The sequence below is a fragment of the Octopus bimaculoides genome, chromosome 13 (genome assembly GCF_046866305.1).
Source record: "Octopus bimaculoides isolate indiv1 chromosome 13, ASM4686630v1, whole genome shotgun sequence".
Classification (NCBI taxonomy): domain Eukaryota; kingdom Metazoa; phylum Mollusca; class Cephalopoda; order Octopoda; family Octopodidae; genus Octopus; species Octopus bimaculoides.
In genome coordinates, this window is record NC_142940.1 from 47,217,781 (window position 1) to 47,234,242 (window position 16,462).

The 16,462-nt window shown below is 37.9% G+C and overlaps 1 protein-coding gene across 43 annotated transcripts in view; it reads left to right on the top strand.

Moving 5' to 3' along the window:
• LOC106869699 (E3 ubiquitin-protein ligase MYCBP2) overlaps positions 1 to 16,462 on the top strand; it is a 185,766-nt gene that overhangs the window by 55,704 nt on the left and 113,600 nt on the right. For all 43 annotated transcript variants that reach the window (XM_089361720.1, XM_089361741.1, XM_089361724.1 and 40 more), the window contains exons 15-24: positions 594 to 749; positions 1,373 to 1,441; positions 4,389 to 4,500; positions 6,594 to 6,751; positions 8,777 to 8,884; positions 9,602 to 9,721; positions 11,467 to 11,548; positions 11,795 to 11,909; positions 13,657 to 13,750; positions 14,837 to 14,968. In XM_089361720.1, coding sequence (XP_089217846.1) covers positions 594 to 749; positions 1,373 to 1,441; positions 4,389 to 4,500; positions 6,594 to 6,751; positions 8,777 to 8,884; positions 9,602 to 9,721; positions 11,467 to 11,548; positions 11,795 to 11,909; positions 13,657 to 13,750; positions 14,837 to 14,968 — 1,146 coding nt within the window. The remainder of the gene's footprint in view (positions 1 to 593; positions 750 to 1,372; positions 1,442 to 4,388; positions 4,501 to 6,593; positions 6,752 to 8,776; positions 8,885 to 9,601; positions 9,722 to 11,466; positions 11,549 to 11,794; positions 11,910 to 13,656; positions 13,751 to 14,836; positions 14,969 to 16,462) is intronic.

Below are 16,462 nucleotides of genomic sequence, written 5' to 3' on the forward strand. Positions count from 1 at the left end.
AAGACTCAAGCATAGTCAACTTTGGTAGGGCAATTTGTATTCCATCTGGAAAATGGTTTCATATTTAAAACACTGCCATGTTGCTACTATTGTTACTTTTGTTACCACATTTCTGTTCAAATACACTGATTTTGTTTCAGTCAGAAGAATATAGTGAAATAACTTCTTCATTGTTAAGCTAGCATTTGGAACATAAATTGGCAAGAAATTTTGATGAAAGGTTCTGATTTAGGTTACTTTAAAACTGGGAATTGGAATTGTAGGACTATAGGCATCTTAGGCTGGTTGGTATCTAAAGGGTTAACCCTTTCATATCTGGCCAAAATATTTTATCTATTTTATGTTCAAACTGGCCATATACAGCTTTTGCAACTACAAGTTCCTTCTAAAAATAAACAATCATATCATTGAAATCTCTAAGCTATAAGGTAATGCATGGTTAGCTAAAAACCAAGAAACAATGGGAATAAATAAGCATTACATTTGATAGAATAATCTGAATGCTGAAAGGTTAAGCCATCCTCAATCATTTGTGCCAGTTCCAAAAGGTACTTGATCTCTATGATGCATTTAAAATATTTTTTATTTTGCAGGCCATGTGACTGACTTGAAAGACGTTGTTGTTACTCAGGTGTCATTAGGAAAAGCACACACTGTGGTACTGACCAGTAAAGGACTTGTATATACATTTGGAATAAACAACAAGGGTCAATGTGGCAGGGAATATTCACCAGGAACCACCAAAGAAGGTCAGTTGACAGTTTATTGATTGACAAAAGCAGTGGGACAAACCTCATTATAGAGTCTACCCCAAGTGTTATAATAATAGTAATAATATTATTATATTTCGGGATGGTCGTTTGTTTTCAATTTTTAGCCAAATGAACACGTGCACTATATATTTGGTCTTCACTTGTTTATTCTTATTTTATGTCCATTGTCTGGAAATCTTTCATCACACATCTTATGACCTCTTCAGTGACTCTCCATCCTATATGTCCCCTCCTATCCAGAATGGACTAAACAGAACATGAGGAGACACATGAGATTGAGTGTTGCTGAAGAGGTCACAAGTGTGTCACAAAAGATTTTCAGACAATGAATATAAAATTAGAACGATATTGCCTATAGATAAAGAAGTGATGGTGGAGTAGAAACTGTCATGAAACTTGTGGAAACATGTTAATGAGGATGTTGTTGATGATGATGATTTCTACCCTTAACTTCATTCCATCTCAATCTCATGTTAGTCTGGATGTAGGTGCTAACTTTGATGGGAGGGTGGAGGGTGGGGGAGTGGGTTGGGATGGATGTACATGTAATCGAGACATTAATTTCTTGTTGATTGATTTTTACCTGTTTTTGTTTTTAGGGAGTTCCAATGTCAATATGGCTGAAGAAGAGGAGGAGGGGGAACATGAAGATGTGATCTGTCCACCAGGTATCTATTACCACCCGTTCCATTCTCTATGGAACCCTCATTTGTCTACATATGGTTATTATTGTATTTTTTGTGACTGATAAGGAGTATGCTTTCCAACCACATGGTTCTGGGTTCAGTCTTGTTGCATGGCACCTTGGGCAAGTGTCTTCTACTATAAACTTGGGTTGACCAAAGCCTTGTGAGCAGATTTGGTTGACAGAAACTAAATGAAGCCCATTGTATATGTGTGTGTGTGTATATACACACACACACACACACACACACACACACACACGACCAGAGAAATTGGATCACTGCACTTTGTTCTTCTTTGGTGTACATTGGTAGTGGAGCAGCCATGCTTACACTTTAAAGCCAGAATGAAAAATGGTGCAGTCAGGCTCAAACTTCGAGCATATGACTATAAATGTACCAACTATGAGCATGTATGTGCAGAAGGCAGCTTGACAATAATAAAGATATGGATGGCGAAAGTGCAGATAATTTTTGGCTTCACCTCGTATACAATATGTGTGTGTGTGTGTGTGTAAGTCTTTGTGCCTGTGTTTGTCCCCCACCACCACTTGACAGTGTTCATGTGTTACATCTCTGTAACTTAACAGTTTGGCAAAAAGTACAAATAGAGTAAGTACCAGGCTTAAAAGAAAAGTGCTGGAGTAAATTTGCTCAAATAAATGAAATGTCAATGTTCTTATAATAAGCATAGTGTTCTCTACTATATATATATATATATATATATATATATATATATATATATATATATATATATGAGTGTGATGATGCATATGTAGTGCAATGATACATATGCAGTGCATTACCTTCTTTAGATCTGCTAAATAGATATTGGGCTATGACTCAATGTATATATTTTCATAATGATTTATGTTATTTTGTATTGTAGGGTTACTGTAATTTCTAGTGATAGTCTTGTATGTTTCTTCCTATTTTTTTCTTAAATCACTAGGTTCTGATTTTAAAGTGTTTTACTATACTGCTATCTTTAGCAGGTTAATTGACTACATTGCAGCTGTTTTGTTGACTTATCTATATTAAATGTTGTTATATTTAGGGATGGTCATCTTTTGCTAGAGCTTTTATGTCACAAGACTGTCTGTCCCATCTGTCTCCTCTTGTCCTGCCTATCCTATTTTGTCTTTATGTAGTTTGTATAGGAGATACATACCACACAAAGACAAAATGCAATGGACAGGACAAGAGGAGACACATGGGATAGGAAGTTGCCAAGGTGGTCACAGAATGTGTGACAAAGAACTCTGACAAATGAATTAATAATAATAATAATAATGATAATAATAATAATAATAATAATAATTTCTTTATTGGCCACAAAGGCTGAACACAAAACAAATAGGGATGATATAATACAAGGGACAAGTGGGGTGTTGAACAAAGCTGTGTATACAATAAGTTACAAAAATAATTAAGAAAACAATTAATAATAATAGTTCCCTAAAAGGGCAAAGTTCCTCACAGACACAACCGAGGGACCCCACACTTTGTTACCCTGATTACCAGATGCCCTCAGCAGGCGCCTCTCTCCTTTTCAACTCCTCCGGTTTACAAACGAAAGTTCAGAGTAGGCCCATTCACATGGGCCATCTTCGCCACTTGCACCCACCTTTCAACAAATTTGCTGAGGTGCAGAGCTTCCCTCTCTACTCTCACTTTCCTTTTCAAGTAGAACTTGAAAAAGTCGACGAGAGCTTGATCGAAGAGGTATCTGTCTTCAGTGCTTTCAGTCTCATCCACCACACTTCCTCCTTTGCCATAGCCACCAGACAGAGGAAAACTACCTGACCTTTCGGGCCAAAAGAAGGCAGTAGGCAATCTTCACGATGAACTCATTTTATAACTAGATCTGTCCTACATGTGACAACAGCTGTTTGACAAAGCTCCACATGTCAGTAATAATAATAATGATAATAATAGCCAGATGTTAGAAATTTTTCTTTCCCAACAATTTAATCTGTTGTATGTATGTATAATAATAATAATAATAATAATAATAATAATAATAATAATAATAATAATTATGAGTAAAAGACAGGCCATAACAAATATTCTGCTCAATATTGCAGATTTGCTTGTCAGTTCCTTGATCCTTGGTGGCCGTTGATTTGTGCGTCTCTGAACACGAACAGAAGTAATGAGGGAGCATCACAGCTATGTGTTGAGAGGAATTCTTTGGGGTTTTGAATAATTCACCTCTGGAAACATGGATGTTTCATTCAATACCCATAAGCAACCCTTATTCAGAAACCTTTTGAGTGGGATGGGCTACTTTACTTAAAACAAATTCTAACTGGGCCCCACCTGCAAGGTCTTGTGTTGTTTATCTTGATTTGAGATTACCAAGCCATGCACATATGGTTGTGACGCATGTGCCTGATGTACCCTTATAAAACTGGTAGTCATGATGGGTATATTGGACTTCGTATATTTTATTTGTACCCCAGTGTCACTTTGATGGTATGCACTGCTCTCTCACTCAATAATAATTATAAAGGGAAGATCAAATATATATGTGTGTGTTTAATTGGCAAAAGATGATCATTGCCAGATATAACAAGATCTGTTTCAACACATCAAGAATCCTGCAAAACAAATCTATTTTAGCCCTTTAGCTTTCAGATTACTCTGTCAAATATAATGCTTCTTTATTCACATTGCTTTGGAGTAATCGTGGCTTATCTCTTAGCCTTGAAATTTCAATGATGTGATTATTTACTTTTAGAATGATATTGTAGGGTAGATGTGAAACGCCTGAATCTGGACAGTTTGAACATAAAACAAGCAGAATATTTGGGACGGATATGGTCATTTTAAATGCTAAAGGGTTAAATGTTGCTGTGGAACAATATTTACAAGCACACATTCTTTAATGTATATGTGTTTTATATTCTTTGTTTTTCTTTATTCACAGGTAAACATCGCTGGCGGCACGATCAATGTATGGTGTGTACCGTATGTGGCGAGTGTACAGGCTATGGTGTCAATTGTATTAGCAGTGGTCGATTTGATCGAAACCCAGGCCTGTAAGAACTTCTTCATTGTTATATCTTTTGCTTTTTTGTTTTATATATTGAAAATATTATTCTCATTTAAATTATAACATTTAAATACAAAGAAACAGGGGAAAAAAAAAAGAGAAAGGAAAGGAAAAGAAAAAAGAAAAAAGGGAGTAAAGCAGCAAGATGTGGAGACGGAGAGGGCAATGGCCATATACCCCAAAACAAATGGTGTGCTTAGCTTGTGTCCTGTGGTAATGACTGTGGCAATGGTGTCCTGTGTCCTGTGGCAATGGTGTTGCTTCAGGGAATGGTCAGCAACAGCTACTCCACCTTGCACAGCTCATTTTTTCAAAGGGTCGCTGTTATCCTTATTTTGCAGAGGAAATTGGTAGTATGGGAATTATGTTGCTTTTGTTGTTACTGCTGTAGTTTAGCTCCAAGTCAACTCTAACTCAGATAGACTTACAACCTAAGACATTACAGCCATGACCATCCCATCCCATCCCATCCCATCCCATCTGTTTTTGTATATCCAGGACTACATTATCGCATGTCTTCTTCCTATAGTGTCTTTTGAAGGACATTTGGTTGCTATGTCTTGCAAATAGCATGACCGTGTCAAAGATTCTTTGTTGTTTTCCTTGTGTGGTTATTTGATGGTAGAATTGGTAAAGCATTGAATAAAACGTCTGGTTTCTGCATTTGGTTTGCAAGATTCTTGATGTTAACTCGTGTGTTGGGACAGATTTTGTAGCATCTTGGGAGGTGAGGCTGAAAATAACAATGAAAAGGTCTTTAACACACCTAGCTGATTGATTGATTGACCAAACAATTAAACTGAAAAATAAAAAAAACAAAGAAGTGAAATAGACCCAGTGTGTGTGTGTTAGTTTATTATTGGCATAAAGACCCTCGTGAGATACAACAAAAATTGGATGAAAGACTTTTAGGTATTTAATTACATCCTGTTATGTTTTGAGTTCAAATTCTGCTAGAGTGAACATCATCCTTTTTTGGTGCTGATAAGTACCAATCATTAATTGGGGGTAAATTTGATTGTATCCTTCATCATTACCTCCCTAGACATTACTGTCCCAGGTCCTAGGACTTGTAGGACCAGTTATTTGGTTCCCATGGTGTATAAGGGACCATGATCACGATATACTCTCTGATGCCAGTCCATCACAGGGTTACTCACAGCTGAATGAACTAGAGCAAAGTGTAACGATGTGTATTGCTTAGGAACACAATAGACTGCTTGGTGTGTGAATTGAAACCATGATCTTGCAATTGTAAGTGCAACATTGTGACCACCAGGCTATATGCCTTCATCTTAGTACCAGTTATTAATTAGGATAAATTTGACTATTTCTATCAAAATTCATGGCCCTCCACCTAAGAGGTTGTTGTGGACTGGCAGTAATGTTAGAGCAATAGACGAAACACCTTGCTGTATTTAGCATTGCCCTTTTGTTCTGAGTTCAAATCCTGACTACTTCTTTCTCTGTAACTTTCTATCTCTCACTACATCACTTACTCTGTCTGTCTGTCTCTTTCATCTTTTATTTGTTTCAGTGAGTGTAGTGTGGCCATACAGGAGCACAACCTTGGCATGTTTCAATCAAACTAATCATCCCCAGTACTTATTTTTGCAAGTCTGGTACCTTTTCTATTAGCCTCATCTCTATGGGGAACTGCTAAGTTACAGTGACATAAACAAACCAAAACTGGTTGTCAAGTGGTGTGGAGGTGACAAAGACACACATCTGCACACACACATACACACACATGTACGCACACACAACGGGCTTCTACATAGTTTTGCATCTACCAAATTCATTCACAAGGCATTGGTTGGCCTGGGGTTATAGTAGAAGACACTTTCCTTGTGTGTCCTGAAGTGTGACTGAACTCAAAACTAAGTGGTTGCAAAAGAAGCTTCTTAACCACAAAACCATGCTTTGTGCACCTTCTTTCTCCTCTCTCTTTTTTTCCACATCACTTTGTCTCTGTCTCTCTTCTTCTTCTCTGTCACTTTGTATCTCTCTCTCTCTTCCTGCTAGTATCACTTACTTTTGCTATCTGTATATTCCTTTCTACCCTTTTCTGTCAAACAGACCCTGTGGTTGCGGTGCTGGTGATTCAGGCTGTGCAGAATGTGGTGCATGCAAAAGTTGTGCAGGGGAGAGTGAAATATCTGACCAACTGAATGACCGAGGTCTCAAGGACGTCTCCAACAAACCCGACCATCCTGTTTCATACGATCTCATAGCCGGTATGTTGTCACATCTCTTTATCTGACCTCTGTCTAGCTGTCTTTTGACTCGTATGTCTGTCTCTCTGTTCATATGTCTGTCTGCCTGTCTGTTCATATGCATTTGTCTGTCTGTTCATATGTGCCTGTCTGTTCATGTCTGTCTGTCTGTTCATGTGTGTGTCTGTCTGTCTGTCTGTCTGTTCATGTGTCTGTCTGTTCATGTGTCTGTCTGTTCATGTGTCTGTCTGTTCATGTGTCTGTCTGTTCATGTGTCTGTCTGTTCATGTGTCTGTCTGTTCATGTGTCTGTCTGTTCATGTGTCTGTCTGTTCATGTGTCTGTCTGTTCATGTGTCTGTCTGTTCATGTGTCTGTCTGTTCATGTGTCTGTCTGTTCATGTGTCTGTCTGTTCATGTGTCTGTCTGTTCATGTGTCTGTCTGTTCATGTGTCTGTCTGTTCATGTCTGTCTGTCTGTTCATGTCTGTCTGTCTGTTCATGTCTGTCTGTTCATGTCTGTCTGTCTGTTCATGTCTGTCTGTCTGTTCATGTCTGTCTGTCTGTTCATGTGTCTGTCTGTCTGTTCATGTGTCTGTCTGTCTGTTCATGTGTCTGTCTGTCTGTTCATGTGTCTGTCTGTCTGTTCATGTGTCTGTCTGTCTGTTCATGTGTCTGTCTGTCTGTTCATGTGTCTGTCTGTCTGTTCATGTGTCTGTCTGTCTGTTCATGTGTCTGTCTGTCTGTTCATGTGTCTGTCTGTCTGTTCATGTGTCTGTCTGTCTGTTCATGTGTCTGTCTGTCTGTTCATGTGTCTGTCTGTCTGTTCATACGTCTGTCTGTCTGTTCATACGTCTGTCTGTCTGTTCATACGTCTGTCTGTCTGTTCATACGTCTGTCTGTCTGTTCATACGTCTGTCTGTCTGTTCATACGTCTGTCTGTCTGTTCATACGTCTGTCTGTCTGTTCATACGTCTGTCTGTCTATCTGTTCATATGTGTCTGCCTGTTCATATATCTTTCTGGTCATACATATGTTTCTCAAGCTGTTCATACATCTGTCTATCTGTTCATACATCTGTTTTTCTGTTCATATACCTGCCTGTCTGTCCATATGTCTGTCTGTTCATCTGTCTGTCTCTCCATCTCTGTCTCTTTCTGTATGTTTGTCTATGTGTCTCTGCAAATATGTCTTTGTGTTAAGTGTCCTAGTATCTGTCAATACATTTTTGCATGTACCAGTGTATCTCTCTATCCATCTATATATCTACTTCTGTCTCTGAGTCAGACCCTTTGTCTAATTATTATTCTTTTTGTTTCTATATAAAGTACTATTTTTTCATAATCTATATTTTTACATACTGTTTACACACACACACACACACATACATCATGAATTGAGTTTCAATGGCATTGATCTCTTGGAAGACTTGCAAAAGTCCTGGGAACTATCCCTGGCTAACTTAAAAAATTAAATATGCACTCATGCTTACACAAACACATGCACACAAAAACATACACGCAAAAGCACAAATGTGTGCACATACATGCACACAAATGTGCACGCACACACACCGATACTCCTACAAACACACTCTAGACTTGTAGCTCATGAGTGAGAATGACTTATTGGCAGGTACCATCCTTTTCCTAATTGGTTATGGTGCCTATGCAACCATGTGCAGACACATCCTCTTGTCCCTCTTACTTTTGACTTGGCAGGATATTGAGGGTGTCACAGCAAGAGAGAAATCAATCTGCACCAGTACTTGGCTGATACATATTTTCAGCTGAACAGACTTGACTTGAGCAAGGCAAAATGTAGTGCCTTGTTCAAGAACACATTGCACTGTCCGGATATGGAACCAAACCCTTGACCTTATTATTACAATCCCAATAATCTTAATGTCTAGGCCATGCACCTTTCCACTATTATAATATCAACACAATTGCATTTTTATGTGTTGTTGTAACTTCTTGTTAGTGATATGATTATCTTTTCATTCATTCTTCATTTCATTGTAATCATTTTTTTTCTTTGTCTGTTCAGGAGGACGTCCCGGTGTGAAACCTCTCGAGCAGATTGGAAAACGAATTGAGAAAGTTGAGCGTGTTCCAAAGTCAAAAAGCAAAGGAATGAAGCAGATCAAATTTCGAGGTAAACTGTTGTGATTACTTACTGTTGGAAGGAGAGGTATAGAATCTCCCCTCACCCTGCCAGCTTTCTTTGACTGCCAATTTAGGGTTTGTTGTTGTCGAGCTCTGGTATTCCAGCTGTTTTGAGAAAAAAATACTGCTAATCTTCATCAGACATTTATACTTTGTCATACATGCTCTTTCACATTTCACATCCAGCAGAGCATGTGGGTAATCTTTTTATTTAACCACAAGCATCTGTATGAACTATATTCAATAATTGGATTATATAGGTTGTTAAGTCTCTTCCTGGGTAGGAAGGAGTTTGTTTATTGCAAATAGTTTTTTTTTTCCATGGAAGGAACTGAATTTATCACTGCTGACAAACTAAAGAAACATTTAGCAGTTCTACAGTGCTACCACTGTTTATGGGAATGAGTGAGAATGAGTGATGCCACTCATCACTCATGTAGTGAGAGCTGAGTGACAGGATTTTTATTATTCACTGACCTCACTTTTACTCAGCATGTTGAATAAGATGCTTGAGAAATTACTGAAATTCATAACTTACTGGAAGAGGTTCAACTCAACTCCAAAAAAAAAAACAAAAAAAAACTCCAGCTTACTGTAAAGGATGGATTACCAAAATATAGAATTTCAGCATGCTTTATTCACATTATCATGGTTAAAGAAGATATATAAAAAAAATATTCTCTCATTTCTTTTTATCCTTTTGCAGGTGAAGTTGATGAGCTAGAAACCGACTATTCAAAAATGGTTAGTCTTCCACCTGCTGAAATTCTGGTTGGTGACGGTGATATTCCAGTCACACAGGTGTCTTGTGGACAGCATCACACAGGTTAGTGGTTTAATATCTATTTAACATAATTATTGATAATGTGAAGTTTTACATAACGTACTTCAGGTAAAAAAAAAACAAACAAACAAAAAAAAACTAGTTGTTGTTGTTTAACTTCAGGTCCGACCTAAACAAACAGACTTATGATCAAAAGTGTTCAAAATGTGACAGTCGCATCTTTTATCTTTTGTGTGTCTCAGAGGAGACTATACTGTTCAAAATATCTTTTTTTATTTTGCCTATTTTTTAAGCCACAGTAGGACATGATTAGAAATAGATAGATCATCGTCATCATTTAACATCCGTCTTCCATGCTTTCTTAGGTTGGTTGGTTGGTTAGACAAGAGCTTGTAAAGCAAAGGATTGTGCCATATTCCACTGTTTACTTTAGTATGGCTTTTACAGCTGGATGCCTTTCCTAACACCAACCACTTTGGCTTCTATTTCTAGCATGGTAAATGGTTATGCCACAACTCCTCCCTTGGCTTCAAACTGAAAGTAACGATGGTGGTCTTTTGCTAAATCAATTTCGGGTCTAAAACCCTTGAGAAAAAGTATATTTTAGTTGTTAAATCATCTTTTTTTTTGTAAGATTAATGGGCTGATATCCACACATTTGAAGACAGTGAGTAGTAGGTGTGTTCTCTCTGACTGCACTGAAGCTGGATGGGACCTAACCTAATTTGTGTGTGTATGATCATCATCAGTGTTCACTTTTCCATGCTTTCATGGGTCAAATGGATTTTTATTGAGGCAGATTTTTTTCTATGGCCAGATGGCCCATTGTCAAACCTCACCTGTTTTCAGGAAAGGTAATGTATTATTTCCCCATAACCAAACATGTTTTTCACCGAAGACTGGAAACAAACGGCACCACTTGTTCAACAGTGATGATTGTTTACAAGCATCCAGCGGTATTGAACCTGAGACCACATGGTTAGAAATCCGGCTTGTTAACCGCACAGCTATACCTGTGCTTCACAGCCATACAGCTTTGCAATCTTGAACACTTCACGCTCCCTATGCTCTTGCTGTAGAACATTGGTAAACTCCTTACATAAGAGTTTCTTTCATAATTAAGTATACCAGATGTCTATTTTCTCTTCTAATAACCTGGTATTTGCTTCTTGTTGTGCATTTACATTTTTTCCTAGGCTGCCTGTTAGCTGTTTGAGCTGTATGTATTGTACCATTCCACCATCATGTCACCTTCCATTTTGCTGGTTCTTTGCTCCAGTTTCAGATCTGATTTATGGCTGTCAGCTGTCACATAGAAACTCTTTGTAGATACCTATGTTATAGGTGTCTACCTCTTCCTTCTCCGCATAGACATGACCTAGGTCCTTTTTGAACCCATGTTGAGCAGAAGGGTCTATGAGTTTCCAGCAATTTTCTGTTGTTGTTCTTTCACTCTATATCATTACTTATAAAATAGACTTATTTAGTCATAGATTTTTTTAGTCATGAACAGTGCGTCTTTTATTTTTTCAGCTATGGTGTATCTAGGATTACATCATCTAATGTGTCCATCCTTGAGGCTGTAAGGTGTATTTTGAAAGAAATTTAGTTATTTTTATCAGAAGATATCAAATATTTTCTTTGTATATGTTTGGGAAGAGGTTTAAAGTGATGTTGCTATCATTTGGTAGGGTCAGTTTTTATATGAACATATTAAAATTCTTTCTTCCCGCTTACTACTACTACTACTACTATTGTTAAAACTATGTTTTGTATTGCATCTTCAGTGGTACTTCTACAGAATGGTGATGTGTATACTTTTGGTAGCAACCAATACGGTCAACTTGGTGTTGGAGATGTTGCTGTACGGTAAGGGACATTTTTATTAAACTCTCTCTCTCTCTCTCTCTTTCATTCACTCTTTATATATGGCTTGTATACATCACTACACACACACACGCACGCACACACACACACACACACACACACACACACACACACAATTACATACATATACACATACTAGACTCTCTTCATTGGGCATTTTTATGTTTTTTTTTTAATTAATTAATGAAATTTATCCTCAATTTGAAATGGTGTATCATATTGTTACAGAGGTGTACCTACCAAAGTCCTGTTGCCGATATCAGCTGTCCAAGTGGCAGCTGGAAGCAGTCATACAGTGATATTACTAGCAAATGGCCAAGTGTACACATGTGGCAGTTATCAGGTGAGTTAATACATCTACTTATCATCATCATCATCATCATCACCACCACTTCCACCACCACCTCGATTTCTGTTGCCAAATTTGTGCTGGTGACACATGAAATTTCTTCGAGCGAGATCGTTGCCGGTGCCCCTGAACTGGCTCTTGTGTGGGGTTGTTGTGGGATTTTCGAGCGGGATCGTTGCTGGTACCCCTGGACTGGCTCTTGTGCGGGTGACACATGAGGTTTCTCGAGCGAGATGAGCGTGGCCGTTGCCAGTACCGCCTGACTGGCCTTCGTACGGGTGACATGTAAAAGCACCCACTACACTCTCTGAGTGGTTGGCATTAGGAAGGGCATCCAGCTGTCGAAACTCTGCCAAATCAGATTGGAGCCTGGTGTAGCCATCTGGTTTCACCAGTCCTCAGTCAAATCGTCCAACCCATGCTAGCATGGAAAGCGGACGTTAAACGACGACGACGACGACGACGATTGTTTAAATTTATTGTAAAGTGGCTGACACTAAGTTGTGCATCTAGCCACGGAGAACGTGTCAAGAGAGAGAAGGGAAGTGACTTGGACTCCTTCAGGAACCCATCTAAAAGAGGAGTGTTTCCACTAACACTGGGCAGTGGAGACATTAATATTGGCATAGAGATTCTCTAATGCTGGTGGGATGATAAATGCACCACATCTATGCTACAAAATTGTTGGTAGTGAGAAAGGCATCTAGCCATAAAAGACCGTGGCATATACAACAGAGTATTGTAGTTCTGTGTTTGTCAGATATCCTGAAGTGCTGCATATCCAACCGATGTCAACGTAAAAATACAGACATAAACTTATGGTGAAGTGCTAGAAATGGTGGTACTAAACCAAATGGTTTACACAATTTAATTCTAGCCCTTAATCTGGCTTTTTATGTTCTGAGTTCAAATTGTAGTGAGATCAACTTTACCTTTCATATATTTGGTGCTCCATAAAATAAGTACCAGTGAAGTACTGGAGTTGATGTAGTCAACTACCCCTCCTAAATTTGCTCGCCTTGTGCCATAATTTGAAAGTCATTGTTTTTAAGGGCAATGTTACATCCATTTATTTAGTTACATCCATTTATGCATGGAATTCAACTCCTGATAAGTACTAATCTGAATATTGGGATTCATTTAACTAGCTTTTATATCTTCCAGATTGGTCAGGTCTTGTGCCAATCAGCAGTAAGAAGCTCTAGGAAGAGGTGAAATGCTGAAGGTCTTTAGAGAAGAAGCACTCCACTTCTGTCCCTCATGCAAGTGTTTTGGTCCTTAACTCCTTACACTCTAAGGGGGCCAGGCTGCATCCTGGTCATGACTTTTAGATATACCTATATTGCCACACTCTGTGCTACTATCTGTATTGCAGCCCTCTTGAATGCTTAAGGTGTGCCAGAGCCAAGGTACCTTGGGTGTTGTAACTAGTTCAATCAAAGACACCAGTTGACTGTAGGGTAAATTATACCTTTTGAAACTCATTTCCATCCCTCCTTGGCTGGATCCTGTTGGAACTCTACTCAGCTGCTTCTGCCATTGCCTTAAGAGCTTTGATTCTCTTCTGGAAATTGAGAACTGTTTCACAAGATTATAGCTAGGTTTGCTCATAAACCCTTAGGGTTGATGCATTTTTTATCTGTCTTCCAGCTTGGTGAGGTCTTACGCCAATCAAAAATAACCATTTCCTTGGTTTATTCTAAATTTATATTTTCTTTCTTTTCTGGTTTATTTTTTTCAGAAAGGAGCTTTAGGTCGTGTATGTCCTGAAGATGGTGGAGTGAAGGATAAGAGCCATCCTTGGTATACAGTTCCTGGACCTGTTCCTGGCATTGGTTGGTTCTCTTGCTTTCTTCTTTCTTTCTTGTGTTCATCAAAAGCAAAAATAAAAAAAATAGTTTCTAAATGCTTCAAATAAAGAATTTGTGCAAAATCTTTTATCTTTTACTTGTTTCAGTCATTAGGCTGTGACCATACTGGGGCATCGCCTTGACGAACATTAGTCAAATGAATTGACCTCAGTCATTTTTTTAAAACCTGGTACTTATTCTGTTGGTCCCTTTAGTTGAACCACTAAGTTATGGGGAGATAAACACAACACTTGGTGTTGAGTGGTGGTAGGGGACAAACACAGTCACAAAGACACAGGCAATATACATGACAGGCTGAAAGAAACCTGTTGTATATATATATATATATATATATATATATATATATATATATATATACATGTATGTATGCACACATACACACACACACACACACACACACAAATATATATATATATGTTAGAGGCAATACTTGACAATTGTAAGCACCTGTGTATGCCAGCTCGTGGTTGAGGTGAAAGAATGAATTGTAAATGCAAAAAATAAAAACAAAAACACAAAGGATTCTGCGGTACACGTGTTTCAAGCTTTACACACATACACACATGTGTGTATGTGTCTTTGGCCCTACATTTGTCCCCCACTACTGCTTGGTAACTGGTGTTGGTTTGTTTACATCCCTGTAACCTAGTGGTTCAGCAAAAAGAGAGCGATGGAATACATACAAGGCTTAAGAAAAAAGAAATGTACTGAGGTTGATTCATTTGACTAAAAGTTCTTCAAGATGGTGCCCCAACATGGTTGCAGTTTATTGACAGAGACAGATAAAAGATATATTTAACTTTACTATGAAAGCAGACTCTGCTCTTTAACCACTAGGCTCTCAATAAGTTGGAATGAAAATCCAACCAACTAGTGTGTTCAGTCTTCATTCAGACTTGCTGGGAGACTCACTTTTACTTTGTGGCATTACTGTACATGATAACATTTATAAACACTAAGAGATGTGTATGTATATGTGTGTATATATATATATGTATGAATTCACTTAAAGTATTAAGACAAAATTCTTTTCTTCTGCTTGTGTTGCAGGTGCTCGATACGGTCGCCGTTCCACTTGGATTGGTGCCAGTGGTGATCAGACGTACATGAGAATTGATGAATCTTTGATCAATGCTCACACACTCACTAGCTGTAACATCTTTGCCAACCAATCTTGTATTGGTGAGTTCATTTATCATTGTGTTAGCAGGCTTGTTGCGCATTATGTGTGTGTGTGAATGTATCACTTAATGTCTATGTTGGCCTGTATTTGTGTATAACCTATCCACTGCCAAAAATGTGTTCTTCCTATCAGCTGCAAAACTTCATTGTTGCCAACATTAATGATGATACGATGAAAGGTGATTGTTGAAATGCATGAGTAGAGGTGTGGTATGAGAGGTAAACCACTCCACTTAGCATTTGTTGACCTGGAGAAGATAGCTGACATGGTAGATACCTACCATGCTCTGTAGTCACTTTGAAACCTGGAAATAAATGAGTTGAACATGCTTCTCCGGGTGTTTAATATTTACATGTGTGTATACACACACACACACACACACACACACACACACACACACATACACACACACACTAAATGAATAAATATTCAAAAATATTTAAGCAGATATTATTATTAATTATTTTCATTAGTAAAATAAATAACAATAATAATATAAATGGCCAGCAAGCAAAAGCTGATAAATAGCAAATCCAGAATTTTATAATTAATTTATAATCATCATAGGGCACGCAAGGTGCCAGCATTGCTATGAAAATCAGAGTTGAAAAATCCTCTAAAAAAACTCTAAAAATTCTCTAAAAAGTTGGTGGGTTTTTTTCCAGTGATTCCTGGCAATATATATATATATGTGTATATATATATATATATAAAGGAATACCAAAAATGGGACAAGAACGCCAAACATCCAGTCAGTTAGATGATACAAAAAAGGAACAACAAAACATCCAGACAAACGATTATATATACATATATATATCACCTATCTGTCTTTTTTTGTTTAATTTTGAACCACATATATACATGTGTGTGTGTGTGTGTGTGTGTGTGTATAAAGATATATACTCACACACACACAAATGACATTAGAAATGAGCTGAGAGAAAAATGTGCTGCTATGGTATGGTATGGTCATGTATTGTATATGTATGATAACAGTTGGCTAAAGAAGTGCCAAATTATCTGAGTAGAAGGAAACAATAAAAGAGGGAAACCAAGGAAGACTTAGGCATAATTGATGAAAGATGATTTCAGGAGTTTGAATCCCAGTTGCAATAAGTCGATGATGCTGTATTGTTGAAGACCTGTGCAACCCATGCAAGCATGGAAAATGGCTGTAAAAATGAAGATGCAGTGTGTGTGTGTGTGTGTGTGTGTGTGTGTGTGTGTGTGTGTGTGTGTGTGTGTGTGTGTGTGTGTATATGTATATGTATATGTGTATGTGTAAATGTAAATATATAAATGTGAAACTAGTATTTTGTGACCCAGAAAATATTTGTTCTGTTGACCTCACCACATTTTGTATCCCTATACATTCACACTCTTACATGTAGTGATTCACCCACATGTACAATCACTTGCCAAGCTACACGTTCACCAGCTCTCTTACATTCACATGCTTGCACACGCTCATACTTGTCCATGCACCCCCC